Source organism: Bactrocera latifrons, unplaced genomic scaffold (assembly GCF_001853355.1).
Source record: "Bactrocera latifrons isolate USDA-ARS-PBARC rearing strain unplaced genomic scaffold, ASM185335v1 scaffold_69, whole genome shotgun sequence".
Classification (NCBI taxonomy): Eukaryota; Metazoa; Arthropoda; class Insecta; order Diptera; family Tephritidae; genus Bactrocera; species Bactrocera latifrons.
The window spans coordinates 399,190-416,059 of NW_017537367.1; the positions used below are offsets into that span (position 1 = coordinate 399,190).

General features: G+C 34.5%; 1 protein-coding gene and 1 pseudogene across 1 annotated transcript; both read left to right on the forward strand.

The window, feature by feature from the left end:
• The first annotated feature begins 2,307 nt into the window (after positions 1 to 2,307).
• On the forward strand, positions 2,308 to 6,932 carry LOC108975719 (annotated as a pseudogene).
• Positions 6,933 to 8,300: 1,368 nt separating this feature from the next.
• LOC108975720 (fatty-acid amide hydrolase 2-B-like) lies at positions 8,301 to 15,560 on the forward strand. The gene is made up of 6 exons (XM_018944413.1): positions 8,301 to 8,630; positions 13,552 to 13,774; positions 13,828 to 14,045; positions 14,122 to 14,412; positions 14,662 to 15,054; positions 15,125 to 15,560. The coding sequence occupies exons 1-6, from the start codon at positions 8,457 to 8,459 to the stop codon at positions 15,416 to 15,418; spliced, it is 1,593 nt and encodes a 530-aa protein (XP_018799958.1). The 5' UTR covers positions 8,301 to 8,456; the 3' UTR covers positions 15,419 to 15,560.
• The last annotated feature ends 1,310 nt before the right edge of the window (positions 15,561 to 16,870 follow it).

A 16,870-nucleotide genomic window follows, 5' to 3' on the forward strand; every position in this document is an offset into this window, starting at 1 on the left:
GACTGCGGAGCTTTCACATTCCTTATCCGGCTGTGTTTATACTATCAACTAGATACATTAAGTTTTTAACACACAGACCGGAACGTCAGATAACTTATAATATATATACAGGGTTTGTCCGGAAAGTAATAGGGCAGATTTTCTTCCGCTGCGACTGTACTTCGGAGCGTGCGCGCGCTGACTGGATTCGGTAGAGGGCGTTCTTAGCTAAAAACCGAGCGGCTGATCAGTAACATTTTCGCGCGACGTGTTTCTGTGAGTGGTGCAAGCCGAAAATGCTGCGTTCGTTAGAGCAGAGGTACGCGATTAAATTCTGTGTGCAACTCGGTAAATCTGCGACAGAGACGTTTGATATGAACAAGCAGGCTTACCCAGGTGTCGCTTTAGCAGGAAGTGGTGTGTTTCGATGGCACCAGAACGTCAACGCCAAATTTTACGTGAAAGTCTTCAAGAGACTCAAACGAAGGATCAATCGGGTTCGACCAGACATCACAGCCGATTGGAAATTGCACCACGACTACGCCCTATCTTTATACCGCCTTTCTTGTTAACAGCCCTAAAGCCCAAATGTGGCTCCCCGGACCTTTTTGTTTCCTTGCCCAAAAAGGCCGATGAAAGGCAAGCACTTTGGGATCCAAACAACATGCAAATGTCAGAAAAGCAGATATCGGATCAGCATGGCATATACCTGCCAGTGTAATGGTATTACAAGCCTTTGTGGGAACCGGGGTAAAATTGGGCAACGGGCGTGACATCGCACACTTTTAAGTAAAAACATATTTCTCGAGACCCGAATATATGAGCCCCAGTACCTTTAGTTGACTTAATACCGAAAATATTTGTTACAGTGTGAGATTTATAATTGAAATTCGCAGACAATCTGTCTTGATATATAGTGCGATGGGTTGAATCGGGTCAATACTTCCCTCCCATATACCTATTATAAAGGTTTTCGAACTTTCAGGTGATTTTATACCGCATATATCGGCCAATATGTCAGTTACCTTAATAAAATTGGTGGTTATTGTATGAGATATATTTTAGTCTTAGTATTTTATTTTCGGAATCTTATTATGTGCGTTAACTCCATCCATATCTGTCTGAGTACTGGTTTATAGATAAGAAGTAATAGTTTCTTCCATTTTATTTGTTTATAATTGCGGAACTCAAGGAAAAGTTCTCAACTTTGTTACACTGACAATCTTATCAACTCGCTGCACTTTTAACTATTTATATATAAATTTATGAACTTCAAACTGATTAAATATCGTTTGGTATGGTTAAATATAGACAAGCCAAAATTTAGCTGTTAGAAATGCCGAAAACAGACGATCGTGTTTGGAAACGACTTAAAAGACCGGCTGAGATTTTGGGTGTTTCGAGTAAATGACTGAAATTTATTTTATCCTGATAAGAAAAAATAAACATTGAATAAACTTATAAAAGCTTAGAGGTGTAATATGTTATTAAATATACATATGCTTGACTCTTCTCTAATTTCTGGCAAATTCGTTTATTAATATTTAGAATATTCAAAAATTGGTATAATTTTACATGTGACAAGAGTAAATGTACAACTTATCTCGCCTACCCGACACTGCCATAGAATGCAGTTCGATACGTTGACTGAAATATGCGCACCTTGCTTTAAGTTTTTATTATGATCGAGGAAGCTAATATCGGCGATAGTATTACTCTCAGTCAAGTTCAAGTTCATCGTAAAGATTTTATACTGTTGCAACATGCTGCTACAAAGTATAACAGTTTTATAAACCTAACGGTTGTTTGTATCATCGAAAACTACACTAGAAAAGTAGAAAGTGTCACAAGTGTACGAGTATAATTGAGTAATAAGACAAGTTACTATGATAATATTTATAGACTTAATAACTTAATTTTTAAAAAACGCTGAAATTATGGCTTTACTAGAACAAAATAAAAAAACCTGTAATGGCTGGAAAAATAAATTGTGCAATGTCAACATAAATGTAATTCAGCACATCTTTGATTTCATATTTTGCCTGAAAAAATTCCACAATGAAATAGATTTAATATTTCTAGAATTTTTAATAAAAAGAGTTATTTTTAATAAAATAGTTCACACAAATAATATAATATAGTAAAAAAGAAAATAATATATAATTTTTCTTTAATTTAAACGCCAAATGTGCATCCTTAATACAAGTACGTGCACTGTGATTAAATTTCCGCTGGTAGAGTATCTCACACGTTGACATTATTGTAGCGTCGCGCCTGAGGGGAATTTTAGTTGGGATGTTATGATCAGTAGATTTTTGTCATTCATTCGTAGAAGTATTAAACGGGCGCGATTAGCAATACTACGTAATTTCATTGTTGACTTCTCTTTCTCCATTTTTATCATTGATATAGCATATTTTTGTTGGTTTATATTTTAAGTTTGCTTGAATTGGCATACGTTACTGAGTGTATAACAACACATGTATAAAAAAAAAATATATTTAAATAATTTTTTTCTTTTAAATGGAGTTTTTACTACGATTAATACAATTCATTTTAAAATTGATCTCTATTGTGATTTATCCGCTTTTGAAACTGTTATTGCCGCGAAAATGTCCATCCACAATACCGCCAATTCGCAACCAGTTGATAACACTACCAGTAGTGGAAGTGATAAAATTGATGAAACAGCGAAAGGTAAACAACAACTCTTTGAAACAGACTAAGCAAGTGTATATTTTATACGAGGTAGAGTTCTCTACAAAAGAAGAGAAAGGATGACAATGAAGACTGCAATATTATTTCAGAAATGAAATTACGGTTATATCGCAGCTCATTTTACATTTATATCCAATAGAAATAAAAATGTGAGATTTATAATTTTCGAGGAAAAATTTATCGTTTTTAAAAACTCAGAAGTCTGCAATTTGAAAAATTGAGGAATTCAAAATGTTTTTAAAAGGAACACTTTACAAAAGGTTCGGTTAACTGTCAAAGGGGCCAATTTAGATTATATTTTTATAAGGTTCGGATAGATTCGATAGCTGATCCTCAAAATGATGATCGCATTTGGACTATAATATGCAGTCGTTTGTGAAGCTAAAATAAATAATTTCTGTGTCTGATCTTGCAAGTCGGCAAAGCGCCCTGGGTACAATATCAATTTGCTTAGACACTAAATTTATATTCCCCCAGTGGGATATCTGGAAGTTTGAACTTCCAAGTTTTTCAGCTTTAATCTCGCAAACGTGCGTCAATTAGTAAGGAAGTTCAGATGTTACTACCTCGTTTTCTTCCTGCCATACTGAAGGCAGAACTTAATGGATATCTTACGAACGATCTTTGGCCAAAAAGATTTTGCGATCTGTGCTCCTAAATCTCGCATGAAAAATAAAAAAATTAACCTGTTAAAGATCACAAGTATAATACTATTTTGCCACGAGCTGTTGGTATATTTTTAACCAAAATAATTATTATTCCTATCAAATATTCACCATAGGACAAACCTAGGAGAATATCAATTACAATGCAACAATCTGTAACCGCTTTCAAAAGCACATACAATCAAAATAACTTGATACAACTTCTACGTTGGAGAAGACACGCTATCCTCTTGTCAAAATGATACCAGTTACAACACTAACGAGGCGGCGTTGGAGAATACGAGAGACTGCATACATCAATTACTCTCAGTTCTCTTATCTCATTTATAAAGTTGTTCTGTATTAATAACGATTCATAACAGAAATGCCGCTAATATTTTAATTCTATTGATGTAACAAACTGTTATGGCGTTTATGTAAATATTGTAATTGTAATTACTCAGACAGAGCTTTATTATCTGGGATTTAATTCTATAATAAAATTAGTAAGGAGAAGCTAAGTTCGGATGCAGTTCGGATTTTTAAAAATGAAAGGTGCATGCAAGGAGCTTAAATTCACTACTTAGTCCTGATACGGAATCATGTTATTCCAAACAAAGTATCTACAATTAATATACTTCTATTGATGTATTTTCCTCATTAAAAAAAATATAGGATATGATGCTTTACAATCTATCGAAGTCAAGAAAACCGAACCATTTAATATCATAAACGAAGTCAACTAGGATAACGATATTTTTATGATGGATTTTGGGGTGTTCAGGGGACTCTATTAATTTTTACTCAAAACTGCTTTCCTCTCATCACTACAGCACTCCATTCTGCCTCCATTAGTTCTAGGTGATAAAAACAACCGTTAGGAGCACAGAACTGTTGTACTCTGCAAGACAGCAGAAACTAGCATTTCCTTAAATACATACAGACATTTCTGTATTTATTTTATACCTGGAAATTATTATAATGGACTTATGTCAACGATTTTCCCAGTCTTCGAAACATTTTTCAAAATCACTTTTTAGGACGAATTCCTTAAGTGAATTTTGTTCCATCTCTTACAGTTTGAGGAATAGGAAAATTATGGCACAATGAGTGCATAGCATTGGATACCTTCAGAAGCCAAGCAAAAGCTGTGTGGTATTTAAGGAAGGTCTGTAGGCCCGCTAATAGATACTTACTTCAGAGGCAGCTCTGAAAACCAGACATAAAGGTTCAGAGAATAGTGGGAAGGAGACCAGGTGAACGTCTTTAATACTATTGTAAGGCTCTATATAGGAAAAGAATAGCAACTATTGGCTGAATATTTCTAAACGACGTCTCGGAAGCAGATAAAACCTTTTTTTTACTGAAGAACTTTATCAGAAGAATGGGGGAAGGATGGAGAAGAAGCAAAAGCGTAGGGTAATTGCTCTAAATTTATACATTCACATATATATTGATGTCCAAAACTGCATCACTATTAAGACGAAAGTTAGAAGGAAGAAAAAGTCTATATGAAGGGACTGTAATAACTTATTTTCTCTCATATCCAGAATGTTAGAGACGGCATATTTTTTTTTTTTTTTTTTTTTTGTTTTTGCTAAAAGTATAAAAACAAAATATTCCCGTCAAACTAGAAGATATATAATAATTTACGATAGAAACAAGTAGAACAAAAATTTACAACATGGCGAAGTTTTAAAAAAAAGGTCAATTTGACCCATAATATTGTTTGATTTTTGATCAGATCAAAAAATTGTTAGGACATTGTATATGGAAGAAAAAAGTTCATAATAATCGTAACATTTTGTCTTTGAGAAAGCCGGTTGACCGGTAAAGTTACCATTAAATGACTGTAACTCAAAAACTATCTATGATATTGATTTCGTTATTAAGTGAATATCCAACGTTTCAGCTAAAATCTGAGGATCTGGTGAGAGCTTACATAGTACGTATTAAAGAAGTCAATCCTCATATCAATGCAGTAGTGCAAGATCGTTTCGAAGGCGCAATGGAAGATGCCGTACGTACTGATGAACTAATCGCCAAAACCTCAGACGAACAGTTATCAGCACTTTTTAATCGCTATACCTTATTAGGTATACCTTTTACGGTAAAAGAATCATGCGGTTTGAAAGGTAAGAAATTGTTTAAAAAAAATATGTTCGTCCCTCTTTTAATCAAAATATTTCCTTTAGGCATGTCAATTTGTGTTGGTAGCCGTCAGCGTGCCCATATGATAAGCTCCGCGAATGGTGGAGTAGTGAACAATGTGGTTGCAGCTGGTGGTATACCATTACTTGTCTCCATAACACCGGAATACTGCTTCAGCATTGAAACAATTTCGGCAACACAAAAGCGATGCTTAAATCCACATGACAGTAGACGGACACCTGGTGGATCTTCCGGTGGAGAAGTATGTAATTACAAAATAAAAATATATATATTTAAGCACTTCGGTTTTTTATATAGGGTGCTTTAAATGGGGCAGGCGCCAGCTTGTTCGGTATTGGTTCTGACATTGGTGGTTCGATACAATATCCGAGTTTATTTTGTGGTGTCTTCGGTCACAAACCCACAGGCGGTATTATCTCAGTCGAAGGACATTTCCCAGACACCAAAAACAAGAATAGCCTTTCGTTGGGTCCAATCACCCGGTTTGGTCATGATTTAGGCGTACTTATGCAAGTTATAGCCGGTGAAAATGCTTCAAAATTGGATCTACTAATACCGGTGGAAACAAAAGATATTAAGGTAGAATGTTGTATAGTAAATGTTAAGTATTACGTGGAGAAACAGAAGCCAGTTAACTTCTAATTTCCCACAGATTTTTTATGCACTTGGATTTGATGGACTTAATGGTGTTTTACATACTTCGCCCGAAACAGAAATTAAACTTGCTATTTTGACTGCTTTAAAGTACCTAAAGAGTCGTGGTTGTGAAGTTGAACGGGCATCTATGAGTGATTTCAAAAACTCACTCGAAATTTCGTTCGGCAGCATGACATTGTCAGCTGACTTTCCTTATTTAATCAACACTCCAAACCCAAATAAAAAAAAAAGAAATTTTAACTGAAATGGGTAAAGCAATATGCGGAAAATCGGAATATACCAGAGACGCTTTATATTTTGAATCCATAAGACGTTTTAACGCCGGAATGCGCATGGAAAATATATTAAAATACAAAGCTGAAGCGGAGATGCTGAAAACTAAGTTTGCAGTAAGTCTATTAATATTTTCGAATAGTACCTTTTAACATTACTTATAATTTTTCTTTTTTAGAAAATGCTCGGCAACAATGGCGTTTTATTTTTCCCTACATTTCCTGTACCAGCACTTCATCATAATTCTTCGATATTGTTTCTTAGTAATGTCGATTATTGTATGATATTTAATATACTTGGCTTTCCGACTACTCATATACCTATGGGACATGATAATGATGGCTTGCCGGTCGGTTTTCAAGTGGTCGCCGCCCCATACAAGGATAAACTGTGCTTTCAAATTGCTGCTGAATTAGAAGCTGGTTTTGGTGGTTGGGTTGTGCCCACGGCACATAAACTGGACCCGGTGAAATAGAACAAATAAATTCTTACTAATGTTATATTTTTCTTTGAATTTAATACTTGAAATTTATTTCAATAACTAATAAATATTAGTATGGTGTTTAAATGTTCGCTTTCAATTTTGCCTTTCCATATAATAAAGAGCTTATACCAACACCTATCCACAAAATAATAGTAGTCGGTCAGGGTTACTTAACATAGGGAGTTCTATGTGTTACCTGGTTTCAAAAAATCAAATTTTTTATTGTATTTTTAAATTTTGTGACACTTCTAAAATTTGTATTTTATTTGCAAGTTGATCCGAATAATAGTTTCTGGGATACAGTCTAAGGAACTTGTGGGCTTGAGACTGGCTAGGCCGTCTTTAAACGCGTTTTTCTCGAAACTGTATTTTCGGAGTCGGTTGACGAAATTTCTCGAGAACTACATTTTACATAGGTCTTTGCGAGAATATTTTGAAAGACTTGGAAGAAGCATTTTTTCCGTTTACAACTATTTGAAAAAAAATTTCGGGAAATTTTCACTGAAATTTTAATTTTTTGTAAAAATGGCTGCCAAAAAAACCAATTTTGAATTTTTTTTCGTCCAAGTTCTAAGTTTAGGTTATAACAAAACACGTGTTTTCACTTTAGATGACCCTATAAGGAGTTATTCTGCCAACGCGAGCGCAACTTTTTTCCGTGGAGTCACCGTAAATGGCGTCGCAATGTTTTTGCTAATAGTGTACGTTTGTAAAAATAAAAAGTTCTAATAAAATATTTAATTTTTTGTATGCGAAACAAATTGTTGAAGAAGGCTGTTTTTCACCCTAGGAAACCCATGTAGTCCCTTAACACCCCTTAAAAGGTACATTTTATACTTGTAGAAATAGATTATATAAAAATACTCTTAACTTTACTTTGATCTGGTAAGTTTGTATGACAGCTATTTGCTTGTCCGATCTGAGCAATTTTTTTTAGAGATTGTACAAGCTCATCACTCTGTACATTTATATATACTATATAAATTTTTAAGGTGTTCGACGTTTCCTCTGGAGTGTTAAAAACTTCTTAACAAACTTATTATACTCTGTTCAGGGTATAATAATAGTAAACGTCTGAAACTTGAAAAATATAATCGTTGCTATGGTACATACAGGTCTATGTTATGTTAACTTCTGTTAATTAACCTTTTGCTAACAACCGTAGCTACGCATTTTTACTATACATGTACCTATTCCACTCTCACTTAAAAATTTTACATACACACTTACTAATATGTATAGATTAAACTCATTTAAAACATAGAACTCTCAACAGCAGCACAATGCCTACAAAGTATGAGAGATCGCTTGCAAATATGCTCATTAGTAAATATGCAAAATAAGACCGGCTAGTTAATGGCTATATTATTGTAGCGTGTACCGGTTAAGCAAATATGAGCACGAGACTTGCAGTCAGTAGGTTTCGCTCATTAATCGCGGTTGCAAATTTTTCATTTCCATAGAATTTATTTAGAGACGTACCTTTCGTTATTTCATTATTTGTTGGTGAATTTTATTGTGCTGAAAAGATGGAGTTTTTTCTACGTCTATTGCAATTAATATTTAAGATTCTTTATATGATAGCTTATCCGCTATGGTGCTTCTTTTTACCGCGCAAAGGTCCGTCTACGATTCCGCCGATTCGTGACAGATTATTGACGCTTTCAGTGGGTGAAGTGCTGGAACTATACAAACAACGCAAGGTATGAAAAAGAACGTATGTCAAAAACTTTAAAAGTGAAAGTGACAAATATTAGATATGTAAATTAAATCGGTAAATTATGCAAAGATCATTTAAAAGTACTGAAAATATGTAAGAATAAGAAAGAACGTTTACTTCGGTGGCACACAAAATTTAATGCTTTGCAGACACATTTCTTAAACCAGAAAAGTGCATAAAAAGATCTATGACTTTGGTCAATTTGTATGGCAGTTACATGATATAGCGGTCTGAATAACTTCTTCCTACTATCCTTGGATAGTAATATCGTTCTTTAAGGTATCTCTTGAAATGAAAAAGATTTTCATACAAGCACTTGATTCCGATTGTCCTGTTCGTAAGACGGCTAGATGCTATAACGGTTCCCACAGATATTTTATAGAGCCTCGTTTCCTTCTAAATGTTACACATTCCGTGGCAAAAGATAATACTTCAATTTCTCTCTTCTGTTCATAGGTTAACGGTTTGTGTTTTTGTTATTTAGTAAAAGGCAATTTATTCTCTTTCTTGTTTGCTGCAATACTTTTACTGTTATTTTCTTTTATTACGTTATTGCACTTCATCAAGGTGTTGTTAGGTATTTTTGTCTGTGCATTGTTATTATTTTCAAGACTGGAAGAATGATGTGATCATTTACATATCTATGGTCATATGCAAATTAACAAAACTCCATTCGAACGAATCGCAAAACATGCGCTTTGATTCTTCTTCCTAACCTGAACAGGGTAATATTAAATTTGCCGCGATGTCTGTAGCTCGCAAAAGTAAACGTCAAAGACCCTCTAAAATAAATAAATAAATTATGAAAATGATATGCTGATTCGGTTTAACCTTGTCTGTATGTCTATCCGTTCGTTGGTATATATCCAAACTAGTCAGTTTTTGAGATATCGAACTGAAACCTTGCACCCGTCCTTTTCTAACCCAGAAGCTGCTCACTCGTCGAAATAGTCTCAATGGATATCGGATAGCTATAGCAGCTGTATGAGCTGTCTTGATAGCTCTTGAATATTTTCTTCTTGTTAAAGGTATTATAGCTTTGTTGCAACCGAAGTTAATTTATTTTTCTTATATTAGTGTAATTTTAAAGTAAAATATCTAAGCGAAAGTACTAAAATACAAAGTCCTATGTTCCACAACCCATCCAAACAATACACATTGTGAAAAAAATACCAAGAAATTGTACATGAAACGCAAAATATTTAGTTATACATTAGTATTTATTTTGTTGCCTTCAAAGCAATCCCTATTAGATGTAATATACTTACAGCAAGGATTTTTCCAGTCCTCGAAACACTTTTCACAAGCAATTTTTGGGATAGTATTTTAGGGATGGACTCTAGTTCCTTCTGCAAATTTTGTTTTAGCTCTTCGATCGACTGAAAGAAATCACACCAAGACAAATCTGGTGGTTGATCGATGGTACTACTTGTGGTTTAGGCTTTAAATTCAGGCACAGTCGTACTCGAGTCGAGTCGAGCATGAACAGGTTTCACATTCAAATTATCCACCAAAATCATTCGAACGATCGATTGATTTAAAATACCAAATTTGAGAGAAATTGTTTGTTCCGTATTTCTATCCATTGTAAAACTTGCAATGCAGTATCGAGGTATACCGACTTAAGTTGCTGCTGTAAACAAACTGGTTGACAGATCGCGCGCATATTTGGCATAGTAATTAAAGACAGTCCGGAACATTTTTTGTCTTAAGGTATGAGATTTTTCTACTCTAGAGAAAGCATTGTCTTTATAAGACGCGATCACATCGGGTCTAGTTTCTAGAAGTATGATCTTATACCATACATATTGGTTTACAAAGTTCAACTTTATTGTTATGTAAATGCATCAGTCTAAATTACTCTATAAAATAATTGTACTAATAATACTTAAATAAATTTTCACTTATACCTATATGTGCGTTTATATTTTACATTAGCATAATCTTTTCAAACATAAAACTTGAATCGTGACCTCTATCGTTGAACTTAAAAATGACTATTAGCAAAAACGCTGTGAACTTGTCGTCAACTTCTAGGATATTGCTGTTTCAAAAAATACGAGTTAAATTCCCATAAAAAACAGTAAAACATGTTAACTTTGGTTGCACCGAAACTATTGTCATGTTTATAGCTCATTTCTACTCAGATATATTCTACAAAGGTATAGTCTATAAGCATAGACGGCAAATATTGTACTCGAGGTGTATTCTGAAAGGAATTAATCTGGGGGCCACCACACAAAACTTTTCTCATTACGCAATGTTTTCAATATCAACAAACAGTACCTACATTTTATAGTGCACTTATTTTATATTTATAATATTTGATTCGCGTTCATTAAATCGACTTTTAATTAGCAGAAAAATTAAAGTATGGACGAAAATATAATAAGTTTTTAAGAAGATATCTTAAGAAGATATCAAATCAAAAATGTTTCAACACGAGGACTTTATCACGATATTTAGTAAATAATTTCATTGCCTTATACAATGATCCATGCCAATTGTCTTGAAGATACCTCGTCAAATGAAAAAGTTTTTTATAATACAAATGACCCGATATCGGCCATTTCGACAAAACACATATTCTTGGTGAGAATTGGACACAATTTCAGTTTGGAATCTCAAAACCTGAGACAGACGAACAGGCAGGCGTACATGGTTTACCTTACTCAGCTCGTCACGGTGATCATTTATATGGGTTCTCCCACTTTCCCTTCTGGGTGATACAAATATTATAAATATGTGTAAGGGGTTCGAAGTTAAACCTGGCGAATAGTTAATATATATTTTTTATGACTAAAAAAAAGGTTATTTGGCACGCAAAGATTAATTTACTTCAGGCGTTACGGTTTTATGAGCGCTCAAACACGAAAATGTTGAGCGTGGAATCACTTTTGCTCCCCAATGTATATGTAAAGTTTCCACTTGTTTCAAATGCTAACAAAAATATTTTACAAGATAAAAGAGCAGCACAATAAAATATGTAAACGAAGAAGTTTAAAAATGCTTACAATTGTGTTTAATTTTTTGGAGGTCTACCAAATTTTTAGAAATTTTATGCAATAAAATTATCTATTTAACTTAAATTGTACAATATGGAATTTGAAGCAAATAAATTGTGCATTTATGAAATTTGAACATTGAAAACATTGAAAAAATGGCTGTGGCTCTGCCCTCTAGGAAGCTTAATGTACATATCTTCTAAACCGCTAAAGCTACAATAACCAAATTCGCTTAGGACATATGCGAAAATAGATTAAATCAGATTTATACCCCCGGAAATCGGATTATAACGTTTCCCCATATAACAGTTTTTAACTATCAAAAGACGCTATAAATAAAAAAATAAATGTTTCACAGGCAAATAATTTTCACCCGAGATGGTACAACAGGTGTAAAATTTTAATGATGGGCACTGCTCACATTTGCATGTAAAACCACATCTCAGAAATCTCCCGATTTCAACCAATTTGGATGCTTAGTGTTATTCTAATATTTCTACAATTTTCAGTCATAAGGTGGCATATACTAAAGGCACGTTGCTACCGCAAATTGTTCAAATCAGATTGTTATAAAGTGAAAAGTAATTATGAGTACTTTAAAAATCTTGTTTAATGGAATCAGAGGCACAATATCATATTTCTCTGTGTAATATAGATTTAAGTAATCCTGTTTTTTCAATAAATGTTAATAAAAAAGAATGAATTCAGTTAAGTAGTTTCTTTGTCTCTTACTCAGGAGTATGATCCCCAGGAGAGTTGCAAACATCCAACGATAAATATTGAGGTCGAACAAACCACAATTCTCGAAATTGCTTCTAAGTGTTTACTTCATAGGTTTTGACACAAAACATATTTCGAATTTATAAATATGGAGAATTCAATTATTCATCTCTATAACATCTTGAAACGTTAATCTCTAATAGACACAGAGTTGAGTTTATATACAAATGTACTAAAACTTCACTTATTCGAAAATGGCAGATTTCGAACAATTTATATTTTAAATTTGTTAAACTTATCGATAAAGCCAGTTGAGTTCTAATTCACAACTCCCACTCTTATCTCTCACGGGTATGGGCTAATCCCATAAGAATAGAAGCTTACATAACTAACGGGTAATCCAAGTAGAGGTACTTTTTCCAATAGCCTTTTTTGAAAGATCACGTGTGAGTCGTGTCACGCTGCCTATTTTTGTTCAATATTACGAATATTTGGTCTGAACAACTTTTACAAACCGCTCAACTTTTCTACGAAAATTCACGATCTGCAAAAAAATGTCTTCGCTTCGCTTAACTTACGGGTAGGTAAACAAGAAAAAATGTACACATTTGTGACGAAGACATTCAGAGCTGCCATTTCATTCAGAAAAAAAAAAACGGTTTGGTGTTGTCTGTAGCCCGGTGGAATCATCGGTCCATATTTCTTCAAAATTTATTGACAGAACACTTCGGTGAGCAAATAATTTCACGTTTTGGGCCGAACGATTGGTCACCAAGATCGTGTGATAACACACCGTTGGACTTTTCTCTGTGGGGATATGTAAAGTCTAAAGTATATGCGGATCATCTCGCTTCGATCTAGGGCTTGCAGCAAAATATCAGACGTGTCATTCGCCCGTTAACAGTCGAAAGGCTCGAACGAGTCTTCGAAAATTTAAGCATTTGAGACGGTAGCCAAAAATACCCAAAAATTTTCTTTCGACTTATAGTAAACATTCACCATTAAATTTGAAGTTTCTATGGCTTTTTCTTTAAAAAAGTAGAGAACCTCTACATGGATCACCCTTTCAATAAAAATGCGAAGTAAGAAGTCATAACAATAGCACCATGTCAATTGGCTTGCATCTAGAAAATATTTAAACTTCTCGAATTTCCATTGATAATATTATGTATTTTCCAGTTGAAATCTACGAGATTAGTAAAAGCTTACTTTGATCGTGTCATAGAGGTAAATAGTCATATCCATGCAGTGGTGCAAGATCGTTTCAATGAAGCGCTAGAAGAAGCCGCACGAGCTGATGAATTAATTGCTAGAACTCCAGACACAGAATTGCCGGCACTCTTTAATCGCCAAAAATTATTGGGTGTGCCTTTTACCGTTAAGGAATCATGTGGACTGAAAGGTTTGTTGGCAACTAATAATAGTTAATTTGAAAGTAATCGTGATAATTTTCAGATATGCCTTTTCGCGTTGGTAGCCGTCAGCGCGCTAACATAATATGTCATGCTAATGGTGAAGCTGTCAACAATTTGGTGGCTGCTGGCGGCATACCAATACTGGTTTCCATAACACCGGAATACTGCTTCAGCATGGAAACAAATCCGGCAACACAACAACGTTGCGTAAATCCACACGACAGTAGACGTACAGCAGGTGGATCTTCCGGTGGAGAAGTATGTACTTAATTGAAAAAAAATACATATGCTTATTACAGTTTTTACGTCCTGTTTTTTTTTTTTTCTTATATAGGGTGCTTTGAATGCAGCCGGCGCAAGTTTGTTTGGTATTGGTTCTGATATTGGTGGCTCAATACGATATCCGAGTTTATTTTGTGGTGTCTTCGGCCACAAACCAACTGGTGGAATCACTTCAATTGAGGGACATTTTCCTAACTGCAAAGATAAGGATTGCCTTGAATATCTTCAAATGGGTCCAATAACACGGTTTGGTCGTGATTTGAGTTTATTAATGGAGGTCATGGCTGGCGAAAATGCCGGGCTATTGGATCTGTCAACGCCGGTGGAAACCAAGGACATAAAGGTAGATACAAATATGAATATAGCAAAAAAAAGTAGAATATTTGCGCAGTACAAATTTTCTCATATATATATATATACATATTTGACTAGTGGCAAACGAACGCTCAACTCATTTAAAATGTATCTCAGCGTATTTTGCAGCAGCTTTTTCTTGTCGCTTACAAGACTGCAAGGTCAAAGCATTTAATTTTTTTTTTAATAATTTAATGAATCATCAGTCGTGTCTTTTTTTACTTTATTACACTTATAGGTATTCTACGCATTGGGATTTAGTGGTCTCAACGGTCTCTTACATAGATCACCCTCTAAAGAAATAAAGGTATCAATTATGTCAGCTGTAAAATTTTTACAAACCCGCGTTTCACATACTCAAAAAATGTCAATGAGCGCTTTCAAAAACTCACTGGAAATGTCGATCGGTGGTCTTGTATTGTTGAAGGATTTTCCGTATTTAATAAACTCTTCGAGCACGCATAAAATTCGCGAACATCTTGTCGAAATATGTAAGGCAGTTTTGACCCAATCCGAATACTCAAACGAGGCTTTATACTTCGATGCCTTACGTCGTCTCAATGGCTGTATGCGTACGGAAGCCATGTTGAGATACAAAGCCGAAGTTGAAGTGCTCAAATCAACGTTTGCCGTAAGTCTTTTATTAATTTCTATAATTATTTCCTACAACTAATCAATCTAATCATTTTCTTTTCCTTTAGCGAATGCTTGGTGACAATGGCGTTTTATTTTTTCCCACCTTCCCGGTGCCCGCTTTGCATACATATTCCTCACTATTGGCTCTTTGGAATGTGGATTATACTATGATCTTCAATATAATTGGCTTTCCAACGACTCACATACCATTGGGACGTGATGGCGATGATTTGCCAGTTGGGTTTCAAGTAGTAGCCGCACCCTATAAAGATAAGTTGTGTTTTCAAATCGCTCGTGAATTAGAAGCCGCCTTTTGTGGTTGGGTTATACCCACGCCACATGAATTTCAACCTTCTTAAAGCTCGAAATGAGTAAGTTATTTCGGTTTTATTACTCACAATTGCATTTTAGAATTGAGTAACTCATATCAATATGACACTTTTTGATTTCATAAAAATTGTACTTAGTAATGAAATAAATGAAGTTGGTTTTAATTTAGAAGTATATTGATTATGTCTTTAGGTTCTAGATCTTAAATTTGAAAAATTTCGATTATTTTCAATATATGTACAGCCAGTTCTTCTATTCAAAATAGACCAAATTCGTTCATTTTTGTAAAGCTACGAAAAAGATATTTCTTACTCAAAGCATCGGATAAAAACTACATTCTCTCAATATATGTATTCAAATCAATTTTAGTTGACATCATACAACAAAGCAGTGTTTTATATACAATGAGTTGATACGATGAATATATTGAAAATTTTAAGTAAAAGTAAAGTCGCTGTATGATTCATAGCAGCTGAGTATATAAAAGTCACCAAAAAAAGACATTCTGGAATTCTCTTCTTTGACTAAGGCGAAGTATATGTGGGCCAAATAAAGTCACCTAGGGTAGAGGTATAGTCGGCTTTTTCACGGGTGTGTTAAAACTAAGTGAGAAGTCATCAATGTAGTATTAAAGGCTCTGAAGAGCAGCTTATTTCAGTGAGGTGAACATTCACGCCGACAGCAAAGCGACATTACCGACGTTGAGCTCGCTCAGTGTACGTTCAAAATTGTTCAAAGAATGTGTATTCTCACTGGCCAAGGAATATCAGTTAATTCATTGTCAGACTCATTTTTGTTCTTGGCCGGAAAATGCAAACTCATTGAGTTTGCAAAATCCCAAAATCAATTGTCCCCACGAATAGCTCTTTTATGCAAAATATTGCCACAATCCTAAAAAGTCTTATTAGTCATTGTCCAATAAGTATTTAAGCGGTGCACCTACATATCTTATCGGATACAAATTCTCCAACTTGTATGATGGAAGGTGGAAACATCCAAGACTTTCTCCCCCGTTATCCAATTTTCGGTAGATTTATGCCGAAATATTTCGGTAATCATATTGGTGCTGAGAACGAGCTCAAACTGATATTAATCATCTGAACTAATTTGTGATGGGCACAATTTGTGGAATTATAAGTACCTTTATGCCCAATACAAAGTAATTTTAGGTATCACACGTAACGATATCTTAAACTGTCCGAGTGAGATCTAATTTAAGGTTATAACTTCCTCTTCTTCTTCTGTATTGAGTAGACACCACTGACGCGGTTATTGCAGAGTATACAATTGCGCGCCAGTCGTTCTTCCTTTTCGCGGTGTAACGTCAATTAGAGATTATTAGTGTAGCCAGATCCTTCCCTACCCGTCTTTCCAATACTTTCAGAGCGGGAGGGCGACATGACCTAGCCAGCGTAGCCGCTATCTCTTAATTCGCTGAGCTATATATATATATTTTTTTTTTTTTTTTTTTTTTTTTTTTT

Excerpts from the sequence above, each read along its gene's own strand:
- LOC108975720 (XM_018944413.1), top strand. The coding sequence starts at position 8,457 with ATGGAGTTTTTTCTACGTCTATTGCAATTAATATTTAAGATTCTTTAT. Across the intron at positions 8,631-13,551 it reads AACTATACAAACAACGCAAG|TTGAAATCTACGAGATTAGT; the intron begins GTATGAAAAAGA and ends TGTATTTTCCAG. Across the intron at positions 15,055-15,124 it reads TGCTCAAATCAACGTTTGCC|CGAATGCTTGGTGACAATGG; the intron begins GTAAGTCTTTTA and ends CTTTTCCTTTAG.